Source organism: Echeneis naucrates, chromosome 16, assembly GCF_900963305.1.
Source record: "Echeneis naucrates chromosome 16, fEcheNa1.1, whole genome shotgun sequence".
Classification (NCBI taxonomy): Eukaryota; Metazoa; Chordata; class Actinopteri; order Carangiformes; family Echeneidae; genus Echeneis; species Echeneis naucrates.
This window is the reverse complement of record NC_042526.1, coordinates 4,224,180-4,249,278: the sequence shown is the minus strand read 5'-3', so window position 1 is coordinate 4,249,278 and position 25,099 is coordinate 4,224,180. Positions and strand designations below refer to the sequence as shown.

Below are 25,099 nucleotides of genomic sequence, written 5' to 3'. Positions count from 1 at the left end.
TTTTTATTTTATTTTCCTATTAATACTCAAAATCTCCTTAATAATAAAAGCAGTCCTCGGTTTAGCTCAAAATAACCTCTCGGGTTAATCAATGCAGTCAACAACGTCCAGACTTTTTTGACCACGATACAGTAGTCTTTGCCTCGACTCAAATTACGTGATGGAGTATAGCAGATTGACGCCCCCAACAAATGTAGCTCGAAGAGGCAGTACATGTGTTCCTCTGTGTACCCCAGGTTAAATGACAACTGGTTTCCCTGAGCAGTTAATTAAATCTTCTGTACTTATACTGTGCACTGCATTTAGATTCTTGGACACAGTGATATTCCTGTGAAATCATGTTAAATTAGTTTGTCAAAATGATGAACGTAATGTAAAATCACATTTATTTTCATCAGTATGATGAAATATAATGCTACATTCAATTAACATTTTGATTGCTTACTTATTTATTGCATAGTAACTCAAATAAGGGTGCATTAACCTGTAAAGAAAGAACCCCATACAAAGAAATCTAAAATTTTATCTCAACAAAGAAAAAGTGTCTTGAGTCCTTTCTAAAATGCCTGGTTTGCTCATGCCTTAGGCTTAGTGTCAAAACAAGTACAAATTTTTTTCTGGTCCTTCTCTGTATGAAAAAACACCTCATCTAATCCACTCTCTTGACTTCAACTGAAGCAGGTCTACGGGAAGCTAAGAAAATGATCAGTACAACCACAGAATAATCACCTACACTGAGACATCAGCTTTCTCCAAGTAAAAAAAAAAAAAGAGCTGTCATCTACCTCCAGCATGTGTTCTCACCAAATGCCTGCTATTAAATTTAAGGCAGGTTTGCATTCCTAACATAATCTCATAAACTCAGAACATAAATCAGAGCATGAAGCAAATGAGATGTCACTTTGAAAGATCCAGGCTCCCATTACAGTCCCAAAAAGTGCAAAATTAATTATAATATCACTTGTGAACTAAGACGATGTAAGAATTTAAATTTTATATGAAAGCATTAATGCATCTCCTATGTGTGCATTTATGTTTGAGAGATTGAGTGACTCCAGAGAAGCATTCTTAAAAAGTTGGTGCCAGCAAAATATTTCAAATGCTTCAAGACACCACTGACACCACACCCATATTTGGCTGGTAAGCCTTCTTTAAACCTGCCCAGTAAGCAAAGAAGACTGAATATAAGAGGTCTTCAGGGGGCTTCAGAGTGTGTGGTGGAAGACTGGTGACGCTCCTCTCCTTGGTGAGAACATCTGTTATTAGACAGTGTAGTATTTACACATACTCCTGATTTTCTAAAGTAGTTTACATATCTGTTATGATATAAAAGGAAAATATATACATTTATACTATACATATATCATCAATATTATTATTATCATTATCAAGTGCATGTCATTTTATCCTCTGAAACAATGTTACAGTTATTTTTTTTATCTTTAAATCAAAATATACAAGATTAGGATGGATCTAAACAATTTCATTTTGGTAATTTCCTGTACTGACAAAAACAATATTCCCAACAGGTATCTGCAATATAATATTCTTTTCACAAAGGGAAAGGGTAAGGTATGTGCAATTTTTTAATTTGGGTTTTTTAGAATTTTGTTTATTCTATTTAGTTTTTTTGTTTTTTACATACAATAGAGTCTAAAAGTCCCATGGACCAAGTGTCTGTGACCATTTGCTTTTAGATTTTTTCACTTAGACATTTGGACGAATATTTTAAGATGTATTGAAATTTGTGTGTATGTTCGGGATGCATGTATTAGTGAGTTTAATAGGGATTAAAGGTATGTTTTAAGTTAATTTGGATATAAATATTGTTAACAAGTGTGAAAAGCCTCCTAAAATGATGTTAGGACATAATTTGCTGTGGAAATAATTACTGTTTAATGATATGCCACACACTTAGATGAAGAGGAAAAATCAGTCTAACATTGCTGTCATTTGACTTACCACGCAGACATAAGCCGCCACCATGAGTACGGACGCAGAGATGGCCGTTTATGGCAAAGCTGCCATTTACCTCCGTAAGCCCGAGAAGGAGAGAATCGAGGCTCAGAGCAAACCCTTTGATGCCAAGACCGCCTGCTATGTGGCTGATGCCAAGGAGCTGTACCTGAAGGGAACAATCCTGAAGAAAGAGGGTGGCAAAGTCACCGTCAAAGTCCTGGACACTCAGGAGGTTTGTATCATAAAATCTGATTCAGTCAGGAGTTAGTTGTGATCACTTCTCATTCTGACCAATGTCCCGTTACAGGAGAGGACAGTCAAAGAAGATGACGTCACTCCAATGAACCCTCCCAAGTTCGACAAGATTGAGGACATGGCCATGATGACCCATCTGAATGAAGCCTCTGTCCTGTATAACCTCAAAGAGCGTTATGCAGCATGGATGATCTACGTGAGGATAAAAGATAATGTTGAAATTGACTTTACTTGTAGGAAACAGGAAGATAACTGTTCTATCTCCATGATGTCTTTCAGACCTACTCTGGGTTGTTCTGTGCCACTGTGAACCCCTACAAGTGGCTCCCAGTGTACGATGCTGAAGTTGTGAGCGCCTACAGAGGCAAGAAGCGTATGGAGGCTCCACCCCACATCTTCTCTGTCTCTGACAACGCCTATCAGTTCATGCTTACTGGTAAGTCTTTACCTTAACATTGGATAATCTGTGCTACACTAGGTTTCTGTGTTAGAAATACAGGGTTAATGGCATTCTTTTCTGCTTTCACAGACAGGGAGAACCAGTCTGTCTTGATCACGTAAGTGTCACAGTTGTTGATTTTTAAAAAATATTTATAAATGCAAGTCTCTTTCCCAAAATCTGACAAGTCTTTCTTTATACCCAGTGGAGAATCTGGTGCTGGAAAGACTGTGAACACCAAGCGTGTCATCCAGTACTTCGCCACAATCTCAGTGGGAGGTGACAAGAAGAAGGACGGACCTGCACAATCTGGCAAGATCCAGGTATGTTATGATAACATGTTCGCTGAATGTATGGATGGGGTACTAAAAAAAAAAGTTTTTTTTTCTGATGGATCTTATAAATCTGCGTTACAGGGGTCACTGGAGGATCAGATTATTGCAGCCAATCCCCTGCTGGAGGCCTACGGTAATGCCAAGACTGTGAGGAATGACAACTCTTCCCGTTTCGTAAGTATTGTGGACTTTCTCTGGGAAAATGTTTCTCTTACAAGTTGCCTATGAGGAGAGACTTTGACCATCCATTTGTCCCAAACAGGGTAAATTCATCAGAATCCATTTTGGCACAACCGGCAAACTGGCTAGTGCTGATATTGAGACTTGTAAGTAACAATCCTCAAAGCAAATACAAATGACTGGACTTGAATTGGTTGTTGCCTCATGATTTACAAACAACATTTGCAGATCTGCTGGAGAAGTCTAGAGTTTCATTCCAGCTTCCTGATGAGAGAGGCTACCACATCTTCTACCAGATGATGACAAACCACAAACCTGAACTGATTGGTAAGAAGATTGAGTCACTGCACAGTTCTAAACGTACATGAAGGATTCATAGGAAGCAATCCATTTAAACTTTGCCTTTCTCGATCTGCAGAAATGTCACTCATCACAACCAACCCCTACGACTTCCCCATGTGCAGTCAGGGTCAGATCACTGTGGCCAGCATTGATGACAAAGTTGAGCTGGAAGCCACCGACGTGAGTGATGTTTAGTCTTCATTAATTTGCTCTAAATATACACCATGTATTTAATCAAACCTATCAGGACAGATTGTATAAATGTATTTTTCATGCATTCAAAGCATATGAGGAGCATGCATGTTCTCAAGTGTTTCTGTTATGTGAAAAACACAGAACGCTATTGATATCCTGGGCTTCACCAATGAGGAGAAGATGAGCATCTACAAGATGACTGGTGCTGTTATCCACCATGGTAACTTGAAGTTCAAGCAGAAGCAGCGTGAGGAGCAGGCTGAGCCTGATGGCACAGAGGGTGAGTATTCAGTAAGACATTCAAGCAAACAATGTGCAAATAAATGCACTTAATCACACTGGTTTCTATGATATGGTGATTGGAAATCCCCTACTGTGTATTAATTTTATTTTCAGAGGCTGACAAGGTTGCTTACCTGTTGGGTCTGAACTCTGCTGACATGCTGAAGGCTCTGTGCTACCCCAGAGTGAAGGTCGGAAACGAGTACGTCACCAAGGGACAGACTGTGCCCCAGGTAAGAGATATATAATATATATATATATACATATCTTTTTTAAAATCTATTTATTTTAGATCTTAATTCATATTTATGTTATCAATATTGATGTAGAATTTTATAAACAGAATCCAAAGGGTTAGTTGTCAAAACAAATATGTTCTCTTTTCCTTTAGGTGCTGAACTCAGTGACTGCCCTGGCCAAGTCTATCTATGAGAGGATGTTCTTGTGGATGGTCATCCGTATCAACCAGATGTTGGACACTAAGCAGCAAAGGAATTTCTTCATTGGTGTGCTGGACATCGCTGGCTTTGAAATCTTTGATGTAAGCGTCATTACCCATAATTCAACAACCAATACTTTCTATGACTGACCTTCTTTTTGCCTGAAATATATGAGGCTGATTTTCTTCCCTTCACAGTTCAACAGCATGGAGCAGCTTTGCATCAACTTCACCAATGAGAAACTGCAACAGTTCTTCAACCACCACATGTTCGTCCTGGAACAAGAGGAGTACAAGAAGGAGGGTATTATCTGGGAGTTCATTGACTTCGGTATGGACTTGGCTGCCTGCATTGAGCTGATTGAGAAGGTAAACATTCATTTTGTGATTCCACCTCAACTTATTCTTCTAAATTTTCAAGACCACCAGCACATCATGACATATCTCTTTACACTTTCATCAAGCCCATGGGTATCTTCTCCATCCTTGAAGAGGAGTGCATGTTCCCCAAGGCCACTGACACATCCTTCAAGAACAAGCTGTATGACCAGCATCTTGGCAAATGCAAAGCATTTGAGAAGCCAAAGCCCGCCAAGGGCAAGGCTGAGGCCCACTTCTCCCTGGTCCATTATGCTGGTACTGTGGACTACAATATCGCTGGATGGCTGGACAAGAACAAGGACCCACTGAACGAGTCTGTTGTGCAGCTGTACCAGAAGTCTTCAGTGAAACTCCTGGGTCACCTGTATCCCCCCGTTGTTGAGGGTATGATAAGAAATTCAATTGTCAATTATAGCATATTTCAACATTGTATGTTTTATGTTTACACTTACTTATGTTCCTCTGAGTATTAATTCTAACAAAACCTTTGTTATTTTAACAATAAAAAGAGACTGGAGGAAAGAAGGGAGGCAAGAAGAAGGGTGGCTCCATGCAGACTGTGTCTTCACAGTTCAGGGTAAGCTTGAAATTGTAAACTGAGAAATAACATCACATTTATGCACAAACCTGTGTGCTACACTTGATGACAAATATGACTTTTTCCCAAATACAGGAGAACTTGGGCAAGCTGATGACCAACTTGAGGAGCACCCATCCTCACTTTGTGCGTTGTCTGATCCCCAATGAGTCTAAGACTCCAGGTACTAAAATCTCAGGATTCTAGTGTCTGGGTGTGTTGATCTGTTTTCTTTCTTCTCTCTTTTAGTGACAATGCTAACTGCCAAATTTCTATAATACAGGTCTGATGGAGAACTTCCTGGTCATCCACCAGCTCAGGTGTAACGGTGTGCTGGAAGGTATCAGAATCTGCAGGAAAGGTTTCCCCAGCAGAATCCTCTATGGTGACTTCAAACAGAGGTATCACTTGATAGAATCTGAATGTTTTTCATAACGATAAACAAATTAAACGAATGCTGACATTGATGAAAAACTCTCTCATAAAAAAGATACAAGGTGCTGAATGCCAGCGTCATCCCTGAGGGCCAGTTCATTGACAACAAGAAGGCTGCAGAGAAGCTGCTTGGATCCATTGATATTGATCATGACCAGTACAGATTTGGACACACCAAGGTAGGTATCAAGTCATCCTTGTTGGACATTAGTTTATTTACCGAAGGCATTGAGGGTCAGTCAGTTTTTTTCCTTTATGTGGTAGATAAAGAGAAGCCCCCATCGTACCCACCATTAAACACTTGTAAGTAAGGTACCTAAAAGCCAAGTTTTATTGTCTCTGTATTCAGGTGTTCTTCAAGGCCGGTCTGCTGGGTACCCTTGAGGAGATGAGAGATGAAAAACTGGCAGCTCTGGTCACCATGACTCAGGCTCTCTGCCGTGGATACCTCATGAGGAAGGAGTTTGTGAAGATGATGGAGAGGAGGCATGTTGAAAAAAAAAAACAAAAACATCTAAGAGAAACATTAAATACTATGAGAGGAATCATAAAAGTGGCATTATGTATAATGAACTTGTCATCCACAGGGAAGCCATCTATACCATCCAGTACAACGTCCGCTCATTCATGAATGTCAAGCATTGGCCATGGATGAAGGTCTACTACAAGATCAAGCCCCTGCTGAAGAGTGCTGAAACTGAGAAGGAGCTGGCTCAGATGAAGGAAAACTATGAGAAGATGACAAGTGACCTGGCTGCTGCCCTGGCCAAGAAGAAGGAACTGGAGGAGAAGATGGTGTCTCTTCTGCAGGAGAAGAATGACCTGCAGCTCCAAGTGGCAGCCGTAAGTGCACAAGAACAGGCAGTTTTGATTTGTCACGTTTGGTCGATAAGACATTGATGTGCAAACGCAACATGTTTATGTAATCAACTAGGAATCAGAGAATCTGTCAGATGCTGAGGAGAGATGTGAGGGACTCATCAAGAGCAAGATTCAGCTGGAGGCCAAACTCAAGGAGACAACTGAGAGACTGGAAGATGAGGAGGAAATCAATGCTGAGCTCACTGCCAAGAAGAGGAAGTTGGAGGATGAATGCTCTGAGCTGAAGAAGGACATTGATGACCTGGAGCTTACCTTGGCCAAAGTGGAAAAGGAAAAGCATGCCACTGAGAACAAGGTTGGTGAATCTTAATGACATAATTCATCAGATCCACTACAATGAATCAATACTCTTTTATTAACCGCATCTTTCTTTCAAACTCAGGTGAAGAACCTGACTGAGGAGATGGCCTCTCAGGATGAGAGCATTGCCAAGCTGACCAAGGAGAAGAAAGCCCTTCAGGAGGCTCATCAGCAGACCCTTGATGACCTGCAGGCTGAGGAAGACAAAGTCAACACTCTGACCAAGTCCAAGACCAAGCTTGAGCAGCAAGTTGATGATGTGAGTTCATAAAAGTCACATGGGATGGTGAAACAAGACATTTTTCCTGAACACGATAATTAAAAATTCATATCATTGTGCAGCTTGAGGGTTCTCTGGAGCAAGAGAAGAAGCTCCGTATGGACCTTGAGAGAGCCAAGAGGAAGCTGGAGGGTGATCTGAAACTGGCCCAGGAATCTATCATGGATCTTGAGAATGACAAGCAGCAGTCTGAGGAGAAACTCAAGAAGTAAGAATTTCTTTTCATCTCTATGTCCGTTAAAACAGCCACCATGTTTTAGCGCTTGTTGCTTGGATTGACTCAAACTATGCACTTTGTTATCTCACAGGAAGGACTTTGAAATCAGCCAGCTCCTTAGCAAGATTGAGGATGAGCAGTCAATGGGTGCTCAGCTTCAGAAGAAGATCAAGGAACTTCAGGTATCGTGGCTGAAATGTAACATTAGGGAACAAATGAAGTAATTTGAGTTTGAACATTGAATGTTTACTGAAAGAAAACATATTTACATTCAACAGGCCCGTATTGAGGAACTGGAGGAAGAGATTGAGGCTGAGCGTGCTGCTCGTGCCAAGGTTGAGAAGCAGAGGGCTGACCTCTCCAGGGAACTTGAGGAGATCAGCGAGAGGCTGGAGGAGGCCGGTGGCGCCACTGCTGCTCAGATTGAGATGAACAAGAAGCGCGAGGCCGAGTTCCAGAAGCTGCGTCGTGACCTTGAGGAGTCCACTCTGCAGCATGAAGCCACTGCTGCTGCTCTTCGTAAGAAGCAGGCTGACAGCGTTGCTGAGCTGGGAGAGCAGATCGACAACCTCCAGCGTGTCAAGCAGAAGCTTGAGAAGGAAAAGAGCGAATACAAGATGGAGATTGATGACCTCTCCAGCAACATGGAGGCTGTTGCCAAGGCAAAGGTACATTATACATTCAACAACAACTACATATTTCAATTCATATAAGAAATCAAGGGATTGGAAATAAAGTATTTCTTTTCTTTAAACTTTTTTTTCTTCTCTTAAGGGCAATCTTGAGAAGATGTGCCGTACTCTTGAGGACCAACTTAGCGAACTGAAGACCAAGAATGATGAAAATGTTCGTCAAATCAACGACTTGGGTGCACAGAAAGCACGTCTCCTGACAGAAAATGGTATGTAAGAAACAGTGTTCAACTACAGCAGACTTCAGTGTATATCTGAGAAGATCAAAAGAAACTAAAGTTTGATGATCATTTTACACAAGGTGAGTTCGGCCGTCAAGTTGAAGAGAAAGAAGCCCTCGTCTCCCAGCTGACCAGAGGCAAACAGGCCTTCACCCAGCAGATTGAGGAGCTCAAGAGGCAGATTGAAGAGGAGGTTAAGGTAAGACAATTTCAAGTGTGTCCTGAGATCATTTCATGATAATACAGACATTCATAAACTCATTCAATTATATTTCTTATACTAGGCCAAGAATGCTCTTGCCCATGGACTCCAATCAGCCCGCCACGACTGCGACCTGTTGAGGGAGCAGTTTGAGGAGGAGCAGGAGGCCAAGGCTGAGCTGCAGCGTGGAATGTCCAAGGCCAACAGTGAGGTGGCTCAGTGGAGAACTAAGTACGAAACTGATGCTATCCAGCGCACTGAGGAGCTTGAGGAGGCCAAGTGAGTAGTATTAAAGAATGAAATGATAACAAGTGAATTATTATGCTGTATCTCAACCGAATGATGGAATTATTGCTAATTTTTTTAAAAAGGAAAAAGCTGGCTCAGCGCCTTCAGGACGCTGAGGAGCAGATTGAGGCCGTGAACTCCAAGTGTGCCTCTCTGGAGAAGACCAAGCAGAGGCTCCAGAGTGAGGTTGAGGACCTCATGATTGATGTGGAGAGGGCTAACGGGCTGGCTGCTAACTTGGACAAGAAGCAGAGGAACTTTGACAAGGTAATAATGTTTACATTGTATGGCCAAATTATACAAAACATTTAAAGGATTTCTTTTGTATTTGTCTTGATAATGGTACATAGCTAACTGAACTGTATTAACTGTGTTCTTCAGGTTTTGGCTGAGTGGAAGCAAAAGTATGAGGAGGGCCAGGCCGAGCTGGAAGGAGCTCAGAAGGAGGCTCGTTCTCTTGGCACTGAGCTGTTCAAGATGAAGAACTCATACGAGGAGGCTCTGGATCAGCTGGAGACAATGAAGCGTGAAAACAAGAACCTGCAACGTGAGTTCTTACCTCATTAGTGCCTGCAGTTAGTGACATCAGCACATCTGTGTCAAATATTCATATCCTTTTTAAGGATATGTTAAAGGCTCAGCAATATTAAACACTTCTGTCTCTCTGCAGAGGAGATCTCAGATCTGACTGAACAGATTGGTGAGACTGGCAAGAGCATCCATGAGCTGGAGAAGGCCAAGAAGCAGGTGGAGACAGAGAAGTGTGAGATCCAGACAGCTCTTGAGGAGGCTGAGGTACATTTTCTATTTGGAGGAAAAAGCTAATCCATGGTAAAATAAATTGGTACATTATAGAGGGCCCGAGTGCATGAATGATTTTTTTTATTCTTCAATATCAACAGGGAACCCTGGAACACGAAGAGTCCAAGATCCTGCGCGTCCAGCTGGAGCTCAACCAGATTAAGGGTGAGGTGGACAGGAAGCTGGCAGAAAAAGATGAGGAGATGGAGCAGATCAAGAGGAACAGCCAGAGGGTCATTGACTCAATGCAGAGCACTCTGGACTCTGAGGTCAGGAGCAGGAACGATGCCTTGAGAATCAAGAAGAAGATGGAGGGAGACCTGAATGAGATGGAGATTCAGCTGAGCCATGCCAATCGTCAGGCTACTGAGTCCCAGAAGCAGTTGAGGAATGTGCAGGCACAGCTGAAGGTATTGTCGGACTAAAGACACTGTACAAACGACAATATAGTGAGTTGATCTGCAGCTCTGTTTTTGTGTAACTATATTGATGATACTTTTATCACTAGGATGCTCAACTGCACCTTGATGATGCTGTCAGAGCCCAGGATGACCTCAAGGAGCAAGCTGCTATGGTGGACCGCAGGAATGGTCTCATGGTTGCTGAAATTGAGGAGCTTAGAGCTGCTCTGGAACAGACCGAGAGAGGTCGCAAGGTTGCTGAACAGGAGCTGGTGGATGCCAGTGAGCGTGTTGGACTGCTGCACTCCCAGGTGAACAATTACAATCACTTCTTCTTTCATTAAATAACTAACTGACTTCATAAATAACATGAAAAGCAGACACACAAAGGCTCAAGAGACCTTCTTCTACCTTTTAGAACACAAGCCTGCTGAACACCAAGAAGAAGCTTGAGTCTGACCTGGTTCAGATCCAGAGTGAAGTTGATGACACTGTTCAGGAAGCAAGAAATGCTGAGGAGAAGGCCAAGAAGGCTATCACTGATGTAAGTTTACGTCTCATTCTCTTCTGGGTTCTCTTATACTCATGGTCAATCCTATTTTTCTTCACAACTTTTCTAATTCAAATGTGTTATTTTCTAGGCTGCAATGATGGCTGAGGAGCTGAAGAAGGAGCAGGATACTAGTGCTCACCTGGAGAGGATGAAGAAGAACCTGGAGGTCGCTGTCAAGGACCTGCAGCACCGCCTGGATGAGGCTGAGAACCTGGCCATGAAGGGTGGCAAGAAGCAGCTCCAGAAACTTGAGTCTAGGGTAAAGATACATACGTTAAGACAGAAACAAAGAAAACAGAAAACCTACAAAAGAACTCATTCAAAATATTGTATGCATACTCTGCTTTTCTGAAGGTGCGTGAGCTGGAGGCAGAGGTTGAGGCTGAGCAGAGACGTGGAGCTGATGCTGTTAAGGGTGTCCGCAAATATGAGAGGAGGGTGAAGGAACTCACCTACCAGGTATACCTACAAAGCATACATCAATCAGATTTTACTGTATGCTTCACATCAACACTGTATTCCATTTTACAAATTAACATTTTCTATTACAGACTGAGGAGGACAAGAAAAATGTTGCCAGGCTTCAGGATCTGGTTGACAAGTTGCAGCTGAAGGTCAAGGCCTACAAGAGGCAGGCTGAGGAAGCGGTAAGGGCACAACATTTAGTTTAAACAATGGAAACATCAGAGTACATCATATTTCACTAATTCTACTATTAACTGCCTTTAAGAACATTTAACCAATACCTTCTAATCATATATTGTACTCCAGGAGGAGCAGGCCAATGTTCACCTGTCCAAGTGCAGGAAGATCCAGCACGAGCTGGAGGAGGCTGAGGAGCGTGCCGATATCGCTGAGTCCCAGGTCAACAAGATGAGAGCTAAGAGCCGTGACTCTGGCAAGGTAAATGTAATTAAGTTTGCTCAAAAATTACCAAACTGCTGCCATCAATCATCAATATACATGCCAATATATTAGACCAAAAACATTATAATATTATAGTCTGTTTATATAGTACGAGGTTTTAATATTTTTTTAAAATATCAAGATCAAAATTATTTGTCACCTTAATCTCATTTAACTGTAACTCACTCTAACACCAAATATTCCTCTGTTTTTTCAGGGAAAAGAAGCTGCTGAGTAAAGCACACTGAGTCTCTCATTGTTGAATCATATAATATGACATAAATTATGCTGACACAATAAAGGTCAAGCTGTTCTTTGTAAATTGCTGTCCATTACTGTCATTACCTTTCTTCCTTTGAATGGAAGCTCATGTGAGATTTGATGTGGGCAGCTCTTATGGTTACCCTTTATATGTGGTTGGATCTAATAGATTACCTCTGTACACTGTGCATAAGGCCGAATGTGGAGATGCTCAAGTGAAAAAAAGGCTACAATTGCTTACAAAGTAATACAAATTTGAATCCAATTACATAAATATGAATTAAAATGGTAGAAGGCAAATAAGTCAGTAAATAGCAATAGCATAATAATAATCATCTGAATCGGGCACGCCTCAAAGACTACAATTGATTTAAAATCTTTAGCAGCACGGAAAGCAGCCAAACAAATCTGACAGTCACTGAAAGCTCATCGTAGCTTATAACACTGAGAGAAAATATGATGAAAATGATTAAGTACATGTTATTCTCAAAATAAATGAATGTAATAACTTCCATGGGGAATTTACCTTTGCATATTACAAGATGCCATGCAATTAGGTGACAGATTAATGTGGAAATCTTCTGAGCGTTGTGGAAATGCAGTGTAAGTGTAACACTATTCCCCAGGACACTGAAAAACTATATTACTCTTTAAGGTTGACCTTTGCAGTCCAGTGCTGTGCATGAGCCAGAAATGGACTTGATGCTATGTCTGCAGAGTCAGTTAAAGCGTTAATAGCTTGACATTTGAGTGTGAATGCCAAATATATAGCTCTTACCCTTCATCAACAATACTTATATATTTTTTATTATTTATTTCTTGTTAAATTATGAGCCTAACTGTCTTATTATTATCTAATCTTATTATTATCATTTTAATCATTACCTACCATTATTAATAATGAAATTGATTGAAGCATTTATTCATTTCACATTAAGAATTAAAGAATGGATAGATTTTTAAGATGCATGTAATTTAACGAAAAATTAAATAATCACCTTCAACCATTGAATTTATAATTTTCCACATGGAGTTCAATTAAAATGACCTATTTTAAGTAAGGATTATCACAAATTCAAGATCTGCCTTTGCTGATGGAAACATGAAACATAAGCTGGATGAACCAGCAACAAATGTTTAACTCGTGTAACCATCAGCTGCTGTCTTATCCATATTTGGCATGAGTCCCATTTTTAACTTTTGCTTTGTAAGCAAAGCACACTCAGTGCAAGGATCACAACTAAGGTCTATCTGTGGTACAACACCAATAAAACCCCCTTTTGGTTTAAACTATTTACTCTAATGTTTAAAATCACAATAAAAGTAAAGTATACAGTACTGTTACACAGCATTATATTTGTAGATCAACATATTTCATTGATTAAACTTTCATCTGAATATTTATTTTCCTTTAATAATGAAAATAACAATGTGCACTTGCACCCCATAACTTTAAATATGATGACTTTTAACTTTTTTAAATTTTAATTTACAATTTTTATTTACAAGTCTTGGGAAATATGTAATTTCTAACTTTTAACTATATTCATTTTCAGTTTGTTACTAGCTCAGTCTGAATATTTTCTGAATAAACTGCCTTAAATCCTATGGGCAAGCATGTACATTAGGTCTATTTCCTGTTTGGAGAAATTAAATTTTATTTAAGATAGTTTAGTGTAGTTAATACATGAGTAATTCCTTAACTAAGCACAATGGAAAGATCCTTTGGTTGTGGCAAAGCATCAAGAGTGAAATACAGGCAGAGCCTAAGTGAGCAGCTGGATTAATTAAAAGCTAAACATATTTCTGTGTGAGACAAACATCCAGAAAATGCTTCTGATGTCCCACGATTGTTCACACAGCTGCTAAAGTCAGAAGAACGGGAAAAAGAAGATAGTGAAAATAAGCAGTTTATCAGCAGCCCTGTTTCTAACATGAATATTTATATATCCTAAAAACAACATGAAAAATCAATATATAAATGGAAAAGGGGAATTGAATTTGTTAGTCAAAATAAGATGTATCGTTGTAGCACTACACACTGATGTGTGCTTTATTCACCACATGACTTTTTATGATCTGCATACCAAATTTGGCATTTGTCCCATATTTCACTTCTGCTGCACACGCAAACTTGAGCCAATATAAGGAGTAAGAGAGGACAGAGCAGTGTGTGGTAGGAGACCCTTGAAGACCCCTGCTTGTGGTAGGATTGATTTTTATCTGCTTTGGTTAAATATTTTATTTAAAATTTAGAATAAATTATGGGACATAATTCTTCTTCAGAATCTTTCTCAGTGACTGAAGTTGTTTTATCTTTTGAACAGGATTGTGGAACATACCAGACTTTTGACAGAGAGAGGGTCAGGTAAAATGAAAATTTCATTTACGTACTTAATCATTTCTGAAATAGAAATTATATTTATATTACTACAGCCAATACAAAGTTGATCGTAGTGCTGGACAAATATCAATAGAGTTAAGATACTATGTACTAAACAAAGTCTAAATAATTTGAAATTAACTGAAGATGGGAGCTATGAAGGGATCAATTAGATTACTATTATTTGTTATCTGACAGACACAAAGTGCCACCATGAGTACAGACGCAGAGATGGCCGTTTATGGCAAAGCTGCCATTTACCTCCGTAAGCCCGAGAAGGAGAGAATCGAGGCTCAGAGCAAACCCTTTGATGCCAAGACCGCCTGCTATGTGGCTGATACCAAGGAGCTGTACCTGAAGGGAACAATCGTGAAGAAAGAGGGTGGCAAAGTCACCGTCAAAGTCCTGGACACTCAGGAGGTTTGTATCATAAAATCTGATTCAGTCAGGAGTTAGTTGTGATCACTTCTCATTCTGACCAATGTCCCGTTACAGGAGAGGACAGTCAAAGAAGATGACGTCACTCCAATGAACCCTCCCAAGTTCGACAAGATTGAGGACATGGCCATGATGACCCATCTGAATGAAGCCTCTGTCCTGTATAACCTCAAAGAGCGTTATGCAGCATGGATGATCTACGTGAGGATAAAAGATAATGTTGAAATTGACTTTACTTGTAGGAAACAGGAAGATAACTGTTCTATCTCCATGATGTCTTTCAGACCTACTCTGGGTTGTTCTGTGCCACTGTGAACCCCTACAAGTGGCTCCCAGTGTACGATGCTGAAGTTGTGAGCGCCTACAGAGGCAAGAAGCGTATGGAGGCTCCACCCCACATCTTCTCTGTCTCTGACAACGCCTATCAGTTCATGCTTACTGGTAAGTCTTTACCTCAACATTGGATAATCTGTGCTACACTAGGTTTCTGTGTTAGAAATACAGGGTTAATGGCATTCTTTTCTGCTTTCACAGACAGGGAGAACCAGTCTGTCTTGATCACGTAAGTGTCACAGTTGTTGATTTTTAAAAATATTTATAAATGCAAGTCTCTTTCCCAAAATCTGACAAGTCTTTCTTTATACCCAGTGGAGAATCTGGTGCTGGAAAGACTGTGAACACCAAGCGTGTCATCCAGTACTTCGCCACAATCTCAGTGGGAGGTGACAAGAAGAAGGACGGACCTGCACAATCTGGCAAGATCCAGGTATGTTATGATAACATGTTCGCTGAATGTATGGATGGGGTACTAAAAAAAAAAAGGGGGGGTTTTTTCTGATGGATCTTATAAATCTGCGTTACAGGGGTCACTGGAGGATCAGATTATTGCAGCCAATCCCCTGCTGGAGGCCTACGGTAATGCCAAGACTGTGAGGAATGACAACTCTTCCCGTTTCGTAAGTATTGTGGACTTTCTCTGGCAAAATGTTTCTCTTACAAGTTGCCTATGAGGAGAGACTTTGACCATCCATTTGTCCCAAACAGGGTAAATTCATCAGAATCCATTTCGGCACAACCGGCAAACTGGCTAGTGCTGATATTGAGACTTGTAAGTAACAATCCTCAAAGCAAATACAAATGACTGGACTTGAATTGATCGTTGCCTCATGATTTACAAACAACATTTGCAGATCTGCTGGAGAAGTCTAGAGTTTCATTCCAGCTTCCTGATGAGAGAGGCTACCACATCTTCTACCAGATGATGACAAACCACAAACCTGAACTGATTGGTAAGAAGATTGAGTCACTGCACAGTTCTAAACGTACATGAAGGATTCATAGGAAGCAATCCATTTAAACTTTGCCTTTCTCGATCTGCAGAAATGTCACTCATCACAACCAACCCCTACGACTTCCCCATGTGCAGTCAGGGTCAGATCACTGTGGCCAGCATTGATGACAAAGTTGAGCTGGAAGCCACCGACGTGAGTGATGTTTAGTCTTCATTAATTTGCTTTAAATATACGGCATGTATTTAATCAAACCTATCAGGAGAGATTGTATAAATGTATTTTTCATGTATTCAAAGCATATGAAGAGCATGCATGTTCTCAAGTGTTTCTGTTATGTGAAAAACACAGAACGCTATTGATATCCTGGGCTTCACCAATGAGGAGAAGATGAGCATCTACAAGATGACTGGTGCTGTTATCCACCATGGTAACTTGAAGTTCAAGCAGAAGCAGCGTGAGGAGCAGGCTGAGCCTGATGGCACAGAGGGTGAGTATTCAGTAAGACATTCAAGCAAACAATGTGCAAATAAATGCACTTAATCACACTGGTTTCTATGATATGGTGATTGGAAATCCCCTACTGTGTATTAATTTTATGCTTGAATTATTTTCAGATGCTGACAAGGTTGCTTACCTGTTGGGTCTGAACTCTGCTGACATGCTGAAGGCTCTGTGCTACCCCAGAGTGAAGGTCGGAAACGAGTACGTCACCAAGGGACAGACTGTGCCCCAGGTAAGAGATATATAATATATATACATATCTTTTTTAAAATCTATTTATTTTAGATCTTAATTCATATTTATGTTATCAATATTGATGTAGAATTTTAGAAATAGAATCCAAAGGGTTAGTTGTCAAAACAAATATGTTCTCTTTTCCTTTAGGTGCTGAACTCAGTGACTGCCCTGGCCAAGTCTATCTATGAGAGGATGTTCTTGTGGATGGTCATCCGTATCAACCAGATGTTGGACACTAAGCAGCAAAGGAATTTCTTCATTGGTGTGCTGGACATTGCTGGCTTTGAAATCTTTGATGTAAGCGTCATTACCCACAACCAATACTTTCTGACTGACCTTCTTTTTGCCTGAAATATATGAGGCTGATTTTCATCCCTCCACAGTTCAACAGCATGGAGCAGCTTTGCATCAACTTCACCAATGAGAAACTGCAACAGTTCTTCAACCACCACATGTTCGTCCTGGAACAAGAGGAGTACAAGAAGGAGGGTATTATCTGGGAGTTCATTGACTTCGGTATGGACTTGGCTGCCTGCATTGAGCTGATTGAGAAGGTAAACATTCATTTTGTGATTCCACCTCAATTTATTCTTCTAAATTTTCAAGACCACCAGCACATCATGACATATCTCTTTACACTTTCATCAAGCCCATGGGTATCTTCTCCATCCTTGAAGAGGAGTGCATGTTCCCCAAGGCCACTGACGTATCCTTCAAGAACAAGCTGTATGACCAGCATCTTGGCAAAACCAAAGCATTTGAGAAGCCAAAGCCCGCCAAGGGCAAGGCTGAGGCCCACTTCTCCCTGGTCCATTATGCTGGTACTGTGGACTACAATATCGGTGGCTGGCTGGACAAGAACAAGGACCCACTGAATGAGACCGTTGTGCAGCTGTACCAGAAGTCTTCAGTGAAACTCCTGGGTCACCTGTATCCCCCCGTTGTTGAGGGTATGATAAGAAATTCAATTGTCAATTATAGCATATTTCAACATTTTATGTTTTATATTTACACTTACTTGTGTTCCTCTAAGTATTAATTCTAACAAAACCTTTGTTATTTTAACAATAAAAAGAGACTGGAGGAAAGAAGGGAGGCAAGAAGAAGGGTGGCTCCATGCAGACTGTGTCTTCACAGTTCAGGGTAAGCTTGAAATTGTAAACTGAGAAATAACATCACATTTATGCACAAACCTGTGTGCTACACTTGATGACAAATATGACTTTTTCCCAAATACAGGAGAACTTGGGCAAGCTGATGACCAACTTGAGGAGCACCCATCCTCACTTTGTGCGTTGTCTGATCCCCAATGAGTCTAAGACTCCAGGTACTAAAATCTCAGGATTCTAGTGTCTGGGTGTGTTGATCTGTTTTCTTTCTTCTCTCTTTTAGTGACAATGCTAACTGCCAAATTTCTATAATACAGGTCTGATGGAGAACTTCCTGGTCATCCACCAGCTCAGGTGTAACGGTGTGCTGGAAGGTATCAGAATCTGCAGGAAAGGTTTCCCCAGCAGAATCCTCTATGGTGACTTCAAACAGAGGTATCACTTGATATAATCTGAATGTTTTTCATAACGATAAACAAATTAAACGAATGCTGACATTGATGAAAAACTCTCTCATAAAAAAGATACAAGGTGCTGAATGCCAGCGTCATCCCTGAGGGCCAGTTCATTGACAACAAGAAGGCTGCAGAGAAGCTGCTTGGATCCATTGATATTGATCATGACCAGTACAGATTTGGACACACCAAGGTAGGTATCAAGTCATCCTTGTTGGACATTAGTTTATTTACCGAAAGCATTTAGGGTCAGTCAGTTTTTTTCCTTTATGTGGTAGATAAAGAGAAGCCCCCATCGTACCCACCATTAAACACTTGTAAGTAAGGTACCTAAAAACCAAGTTTTGTCTCTGTATTCAGGTGTTCTTCAAGGCCGGTCTGCTGGGTACCCTTGAGGAGATGAGAGATGAAAAACTGGCAGCTCTGGTCACCATGACTCAGGCTCTCTGCCGTGGATACGTTATGAGGAAGGAGTTTGTGAAGATGATGGAGAGGAGGCATGTTGAAAAAAAAAAATAAATAAAAATCTAACAGAAACATTAAATACTATGAGAGGAATCATAAAAGTGGCATTATGTATAATGAAAACTTGTCATCCACAGGGAAGCCATCTATACCATCCAGTACAACGTCCGCTCATTCATGAATGTCAAGCATTGGCCATGGATGAAGGTCTACTACAAGATCAAGCCCCTGCTGAAGAGTGCTGAAACTGAGAAGGAGCTGGCTCAGATGAAGGAAAACTATGAGAAGATGACAAGCGACCTGGCTACTGCTCTGGCCAAGAAGAAGGAACTGGAGGAGAAGATGGTGTCTCTTCTGCAGGAGAAGAATGACCTGCAGCTCCAAGTGGCAGCCGTAAGTGCACAAGATTAGGCAGTTTTGATTTGTCACGTTTGGTCGATAAGACATTGATGTGCAAACGCAACATGTTTATGTAATCAACTAGGAAACAGAGAATCTGTCAGATGCTGAGGAGAGATGTGAGGGACTCATCAAGAGCAAGATTCAGCTGGAGGCCAAACTCAAGGAGACAACTGAGAGACTGGAAGATGAGGAGGAAATCAATGCTGAGCTCACTGCCAAGAAGAGGAAGTTGGAGGATGAATGCTCTGAGCTGAAGAAGGACATTGATGACCTGGAGCTTACCTTGGCCAAAGTGGAAAAGGAAAAGCATGCCACTGAGAACAAGGTTTGTGAATCTTAATGTAATAATTCATCAGATCCACTACAATGAATCAATACTCTTTTATTAACAGCATCTTTCTTTCAAACTCAGGTGAAGAACCTGACTGAGGAGATGGCCTCTCAGGATGAGAGCATTGCCAAGCTGACCAAGGAGAAGAAAGCCCTTCAGGAGGCTCATCAGCAGACCCTTGATGACCTGCAGGCTGAGGAAGACAAAGTCAACACTCTGACCAAGTCCAAGACCAAGCTTGAGCAGCAAGTTGATGATGTGAGTTCATAAAAGTCACATGGGATGGTGAAACAAGACATTTTTCCTGAACACGATAATTACAAATTCATATCATTGTGCAGCTTGAGGGTTCTCTGGAGCAAGAGAAGAAGCTCCGTATGGACCTTGAGAGAGCCAAGAGGAAGCTGGAGGGTGATCTGAAACTGGCCCAGGAATCCATCATGGATCTTGAGAATGACAAGCAGCAGTCTGAGGAGAAAATCAAGAAGTAAGAATTTCTTTTCATCTCTATGTCCGTTAAAAATGCCACCATGTTTTAGCGCTTATTGCTTGGATGGACTCAAACTATGCACTTTGTTATCTCACAGGAAGGACTTTGAAACCAGCCAGCTCCTTAGCAAGATTGAGGATGAGCAGTCAATGGGTGCTCAGCTTCAGAAGAAGATCAAGGAACTTCAGGTATCGTGGCTGAAATGTAACATTAGGGAACAAATGAAGTAATTTGAGTTTGAACATTGAATGTTTACTGAAAGAAAACATATTTACATTCAACAGGCCCGTATTGAGGAACTGGAGGAAGAGATTGAGGCTGAGCGTGCTGCTCGTGCCAAGGTTGAGAAGCAGAGGGCTGACCTCTCCAGGGAACTTGAGGAGATCAGCGAGAGGCTGGAGGAGGCCGGTGGTGCCACTGCTGCTCAGATTGAGATGAACAAGAAGCGCGAGGCCGAGTTCCAGAAGCTGCGTCGTGACCTTGAGGAGTCCACTCTGCAGCATGAAGCCACTGCTGCTGCTCTTCGTAAGAAGCAGGCTGACAGCGTTGCTGAGCTGGGAGAGCAGATCGACAACCTCCAGCGTGTCAAGCAGAAGCTTGAGAAGGAAAAGAGCGAATACAAGATGGAGATTGATGACCTCTCCAGCAACATGGAGGCTGTTGCCAAGGCAAAGGTATATTATACATACAACAACAACTACATATTTCAATTCATATAAGAAATCAAGGGATTGGAAATAAAATATTTCATTTCTTTAAACTTTTTTTTCTTCTCTTAAGGGCAATCTTGAGAAGATGTGCCGTACTCTTGAGGACCAACTTAGCGAACTGAAGACCAAGAATGATGAAAATGTTCGTCAAATCAACGACTTGGGTGCACAGAAAGCACGTCTCCTGACAGAAAATGGTATGTAAGAAACAGTGTTCAACTACAGCAGACTTCAGTGTATATCTGAGAAGATCAAAAGAAACTAAAGTTTGATGATCATTTTACACAAGGTGAGTTCGGCCGTCAAGTTGAAGAGAAAGAAGCCCTCGTCTCCCAGCTGACCAGAGGCAAACAGGCCTTCACCCAGCAGATTGAGGAGCTCAAGAGGCAGACTGAAGAGGAGGTTAAGGTAAGACAATTTCAAGTGTGTCCTGAGATCATTTCATGATAATACAGACATTCATATACTCATTCAATTATATTTCTTATACTAGGCCAAGAATGCTCTTGCCCATGGACTCCAATCAGCCCGCCACGACTGTGACCTGTTGAGGGAGCAGTTTGAGGAGGAGCAGGAGGCCAAGGCTGAGCTGCAGCGTGGAATGTCCAAGGCCAACAGTGAGGTGGCTCAGTGGAGAACTAAGTACGAAACTGATGCTATCCAGCGCACTGAGGAGCTTGAGGAGGCCAAGTGAGTAGTATTAAAGAATTAAAGGATCACAAGTGAATTATTATGCTGTATCTCAACCGAATGATGGAATTTTTGCTCATTTTTTAAAAAGGAAAAAGCTGGCTCAGCGCCTTCAGGATGCTGAGGAGCAGATTGAGGCTGTGAACTCCAAGTGTGCCTCTCTGGAGAAGACCAAGCAGAGGCTCCAGAGTGAGGTTGAGGACCTCATGATTGATGTGGAGAGGGCTAACGGGCTGGCTGCTAACCTGGACAAGAAGCAGAGGAACTTTGACAAGGTAATAATGTTTACATTGTATGGCCAAATTATACAAAAAATTTAAAGGATTTCTTTTGTATTTGTCTTGATAATGGTACATAGCTAACTGAACTGTATTAACTGTGTTCTTCAGGTTTTGGCTGAGTGGAAGCAAAAGTATGAGGAGGGCCAGGCCGAGCTGGAAGGAGCTCAGAAGGAGGCTCGTTCTCTTGGCACTGAGCTGTTCAAGATGAAGAACTCATACGAGGAGGCTCTGGATCAGCTGGAGACAATGAAGCGTGAAAACAAGAACCTGCAACGTGAGTTCTTACCTCATTAGTGCCTGCAGTTAGTGACATCAGCACATCTGTGTCAAATATTCATATCCTTTTTAAGGATATGTTAAAGGCTCAGCAATATTAAACACTTCTGTCTCTCTGCAGAGGAGATCTCAGATCTGACTGAACAGATTGGTGAGACTGGCAAGAGCATCCATGAGCTGGAGAAGGCCAAGAAGCAGGTGGAGACAGAGAAGTGTGAGATCCAGACAGCTCTTGAGGAGGCTGAGGTACATTTTCTATTTGGAGGAAAAAGCTAATCCATGGTAAAATAAATTGGTACATTATAGAGGGCCCGAGTGCATGAATGATTTTTTTATTCTTCAATATCAACAGGGAACCCTGGAACACGAAGAGTCCAAGATCCTGCGCGTCCAGCTGGAGCTCAACCAGATTAAGGGTGAGGTGGACAGGAAGCTGGCAGAAAAAGATGAGGAGATGGAGCAGATCAAGAGGAACAGCCAGAGGGTCATTGACTCAATGCAGAGCACTCTGGACTCTGAGGTCAGGAGCAGGAACGATGCCTTGAGAATCAAGAAGAAGATGGAGGGAGACCTGAATGAGATGGAGATTCAGCTGAGCCATGCCAATCGTCAGGCTGCTGAGTCCCAGAAGCAGTTGAGGAATGTGCAGGCACAGCTGAAGGTATTGTCGGACTAAAGACACTGTACAAACGACAATATAGTGAGTTGATCTGCAGCTCTGTTTTTGTATAACTATATTCCTGATACTTTTATCACTAGGATGCTCAACTGCACCTTGATGATGCTGTCAGAGCCCAGGATGACCTCAAGGAGCAAGCTGCTATGGTGGACCGCAGGAATGGTCTTATGCTTGCTGAAATTGAGGAGCTTAGAGCTGCTCTGGAACAGACCGAGAGAGGTCGCAAGGTTGCTGAACAGGAGCTGGTGGATGCCAGTGAGCGTGTTGGACTGCTGCACTCCCAGGTGAACAATTACAATCACTTCTTCTTTCATTAAATAACTAACTGACTTCATAAATAACATGAAAAGCAGACACACAAAGGCTCAAGAGACCTTCTTCTACCTTTTAGAACACAAGCCTGCTGAACACCAAGAAGAAGCTTGAGTCTGACCTGGTTCAGGTCCAGAGTGAAGTTGATGACTCTGTTCAGGAAGCAAGAAATGCTGAGGAGAAGGCCAAGAAGGCTATCACCGATGTAAGTTTAAGTCTCATTCTCTTCTGGGTTCTCTTATACTCATGGTCAATCCTATTTTTCTTCACGACTTTTCTAATTCAAATGTGTTATTTTCTAGGCTGCAATGATGGCTGAGGAGCTGAAGAAGGAGCAGGATACTAGTGCTCACCTGGAGAGGATGAAGAAGAACCTGGAGGTCGCTGTCAAGGACCTGCAGCACCGCCTGGATGAGGCTGAGAACCTGGCCATGAAGGGTGGCAAGAAGCAGCTCCAGAAACTTGAGTCTAGGGTAAAGATACATACGTTAAGACAGAAACAAAGAAAACAGAAAACCTACAAAAGAACTTATCCAAAATATTGTATGCATACTCTGCTTTTCTGAAGGTGCGTGAGCTGGAGGCAGAGGTTGAGGCTGAGCAGAGACGTGGAGCTGATGCTGTTAAGGGTGTCCGCAAATATGAGAGGAGGGTGAAGGAACTCACCTACCAGGTATACCTACAAAGCATACATCAATTAGATTTTACTGTATGCTTCACATCAACACTGTATTCCATTTTAAAAATTAACATTTTCTATTCCAGACTGAGGAGGACAAGAAAAATGTTGCCAGGCTTCAGGATCTGGTTGACAAGTTGCAGCTGAAGGTCAAGGCCTACAAGAGGCAGGCTGAGGAAGCGGTAAGGGCACAACATTTAGTTTAAACAATGGAAACATCAGAGTACATCATATTTCACTAATTCTACTATTAACTGCCTTTAAGAACATTTAACCAATACCTTCTAATCATATATTGTACTCCAGGAGGAGCAGGCCAATGTTCACCTGTCCAAGTGCAGGAAGATCCAGCACGAGCTGGAGGAGGCTGAGGAGCGTGCCGATATCGCTGAGTCCCAGGTCAACAAGATGAGAGCTAAGAGCCGTGACTCTGGCAAGGTAAACACAACACACATTTATAATATATACACTGTATAAATAATATATAAAGATATATTGTAGATATCCTTCAAAGATTTTTGAGAAGATGGGCTCACAAATCATGTTTGAAAGAAATGAATGCTTCAAGCTTAAAAGACAGACAAAACCTACCTCTATATTCTATATATAATCTTGAATTAACATTTTGAATTGTGTTTCTTTTTTACAGGGAAAGGAAGCAGCTGAGTAAATTCCTCCAGATCATGGCCTATTTCTAATCATAAAATATGATGTGAAATATACCACAATAAAAGAAATTTGTATTTTATATCACTCTCTGTGTTGTTTTTAACTGCTTGTTTCTTGTGAGTGAAAGTAAATGAAAGGTAAAGATATTGCTGCACAATATTCAGTAGTAATTTCTTTGATTATCTACAAAGAAAGGTCTGCTACATATTGTTGATATGTAGGAATGTTTGTTTTAGTCACCATTGACCAAAAATACTTATCTGGTGTAATATCATCAACCTTTAATGGACATGATGGAGAAAATTCATTGAAGCATTTACCTAATATACGGTCAATGGAGATCAGAGCAAGAGGATGAATAACAGTTGACTTAATTTCAGAATTCTCAGTTTGTTAGATGTCACAACAATTTACCAGCCACATTATCTCAGAAATTTCTAAATATAACTTTATTTTGGCACTATTTATAATACATCTAGCTACAGACTGTTAACCATAGAAGGAACTGGCAATAAGTAAGCTGACCTGTTTGAAAATGATTCTGTGGTAATGTTCTTCTATGACAAAGCAAAGAGACTACTTGAGTTTCAAATATTTTCCTCTTTCCAATTAATCAACATGTCATCCTAGAGAACTGTCTTGATATTGCTAATTCTTGCCATGTTTAAAGTTGTGCCGTTATTCAGCAATAGGATTATGAGTTGAGATTTAAATACTGCCTGAAACACACCCATTATAAAAAAAAAAAAAAAAAATTCAACACAGGCCAAGTTGCTGTTATAAACAATTGGTCTATAGTTTTATAGTCCTGTCAGAAAAATGTCCATATTTCTCAAGGATAGTTTGAATCATTGTTTTGCTTCACAAGATTTTATTA

The 25,099-nt window shown here is 41.1% G+C and overlaps 2 protein-coding genes across 2 annotated transcripts; both read left to right on the top strand.

Annotated features, from left to right (window-relative positions):
* The first annotated feature begins 1,984 nt into the window (after positions 1-1,984).
* On the top strand, positions 1,985-11,800 carry LOC115056558 (myosin heavy chain, fast skeletal muscle-like). Its single transcript, XM_029523086.1, has 39 exons — positions 1,985-2,191; positions 2,267-2,410; positions 2,494-2,650; positions 2,744-2,771; positions 2,859-2,976; positions 3,070-3,162; positions 3,251-3,314; positions 3,397-3,495; positions 3,587-3,690; positions 3,847-3,985; positions 4,102-4,220; positions 4,379-4,528; positions 4,625-4,795; positions 4,891-5,191; positions 5,317-5,384; positions 5,481-5,568; positions 5,668-5,785; positions 5,875-5,998; positions 6,169-6,305; positions 6,407-6,662; positions 6,754-6,996; positions 7,084-7,260; positions 7,344-7,489; positions 7,590-7,680; positions 7,777-8,166; positions 8,273-8,399; positions 8,492-8,610; positions 8,696-8,892; positions 8,985-9,168; positions 9,283-9,448; positions 9,572-9,696; positions 9,804-10,112; positions 10,211-10,414; positions 10,522-10,647; positions 10,745-10,915; positions 11,011-11,115; positions 11,208-11,303; positions 11,428-11,559; positions 11,780-11,800. Exons 1-39 carry the CDS (start codon positions 1,985-1,987, stop codon positions 11,798-11,800), a joined length of 5,814 nt encoding a protein of 1,937 aa, XP_029378946.1.
* Positions 11,801-14,419: 2,619 nt separating this feature from the next.
* LOC115056557 (myosin heavy chain, fast skeletal muscle-like) lies at positions 14,420-24,223 on the top strand. Its single transcript, XM_029523085.1, has 39 exons — positions 14,420-14,626; positions 14,702-14,845; positions 14,929-15,085; positions 15,179-15,206; positions 15,293-15,410; positions 15,508-15,600; positions 15,689-15,752; positions 15,835-15,933; positions 16,025-16,128; positions 16,285-16,423; positions 16,551-16,669; positions 16,822-16,971; positions 17,058-17,228; positions 17,324-17,624; positions 17,750-17,817; positions 17,914-18,001; positions 18,101-18,218; positions 18,308-18,431; positions 18,599-18,735; positions 18,841-19,096; positions 19,188-19,430; positions 19,518-19,694; positions 19,778-19,923; positions 20,024-20,114; positions 20,211-20,600; positions 20,707-20,833; positions 20,926-21,044; positions 21,130-21,326; positions 21,418-21,601; positions 21,716-21,881; positions 22,005-22,129; positions 22,236-22,544; positions 22,643-22,846; positions 22,954-23,079; positions 23,177-23,347; positions 23,443-23,547; positions 23,640-23,735; positions 23,860-23,991; positions 24,203-24,223. Exons 1-39 carry the CDS (start codon positions 14,420-14,422, stop codon positions 24,221-24,223), a joined length of 5,814 nt encoding a protein of 1,937 aa, XP_029378945.1.
* Positions 24,224-25,099: the final 876 nt, after the last annotated feature.

Bases quoted from the DNA above. Each gene is read 5' to 3' on its own strand.
- LOC115056558 (XM_029523086.1), top strand. From the start codon at position 1,985: ATGAGTACGGACGCAGAGATGGCCGTTTATGGCAAAGCTGCCATTTAC. The intron at 3,691-3,846 runs GTGAGTGATGTT...TGAAAAACACAG, and splicing joins TTGAGCTGGAAGCCACCGAC to AACGCTATTGATATCCTGGG. The intron at 8,893-8,984 runs GTGAGTAGTATT...TTTTTTAAAAAG, and splicing joins GAGGAGCTTGAGGAGGCCAA to GAAAAAGCTGGCTCAGCGCC.
- LOC115056557 (XM_029523085.1), top strand. From the start codon at position 14,420: ATGAGTACAGACGCAGAGATGGCCGTTTATGGCAAAGCTGCCATTTAC. The intron at 17,818-17,913 runs GTAAGCTTGAAA...TCCCAAATACAG, and splicing joins CTGTGTCTTCACAGTTCAGG to GAGAACTTGGGCAAGCTGAT. The intron at 18,736-18,840 runs GCATGTTGAAAA...TGTCATCCACAG, and splicing joins GTGAAGATGATGGAGAGGAG to GGAAGCCATCTATACCATCC.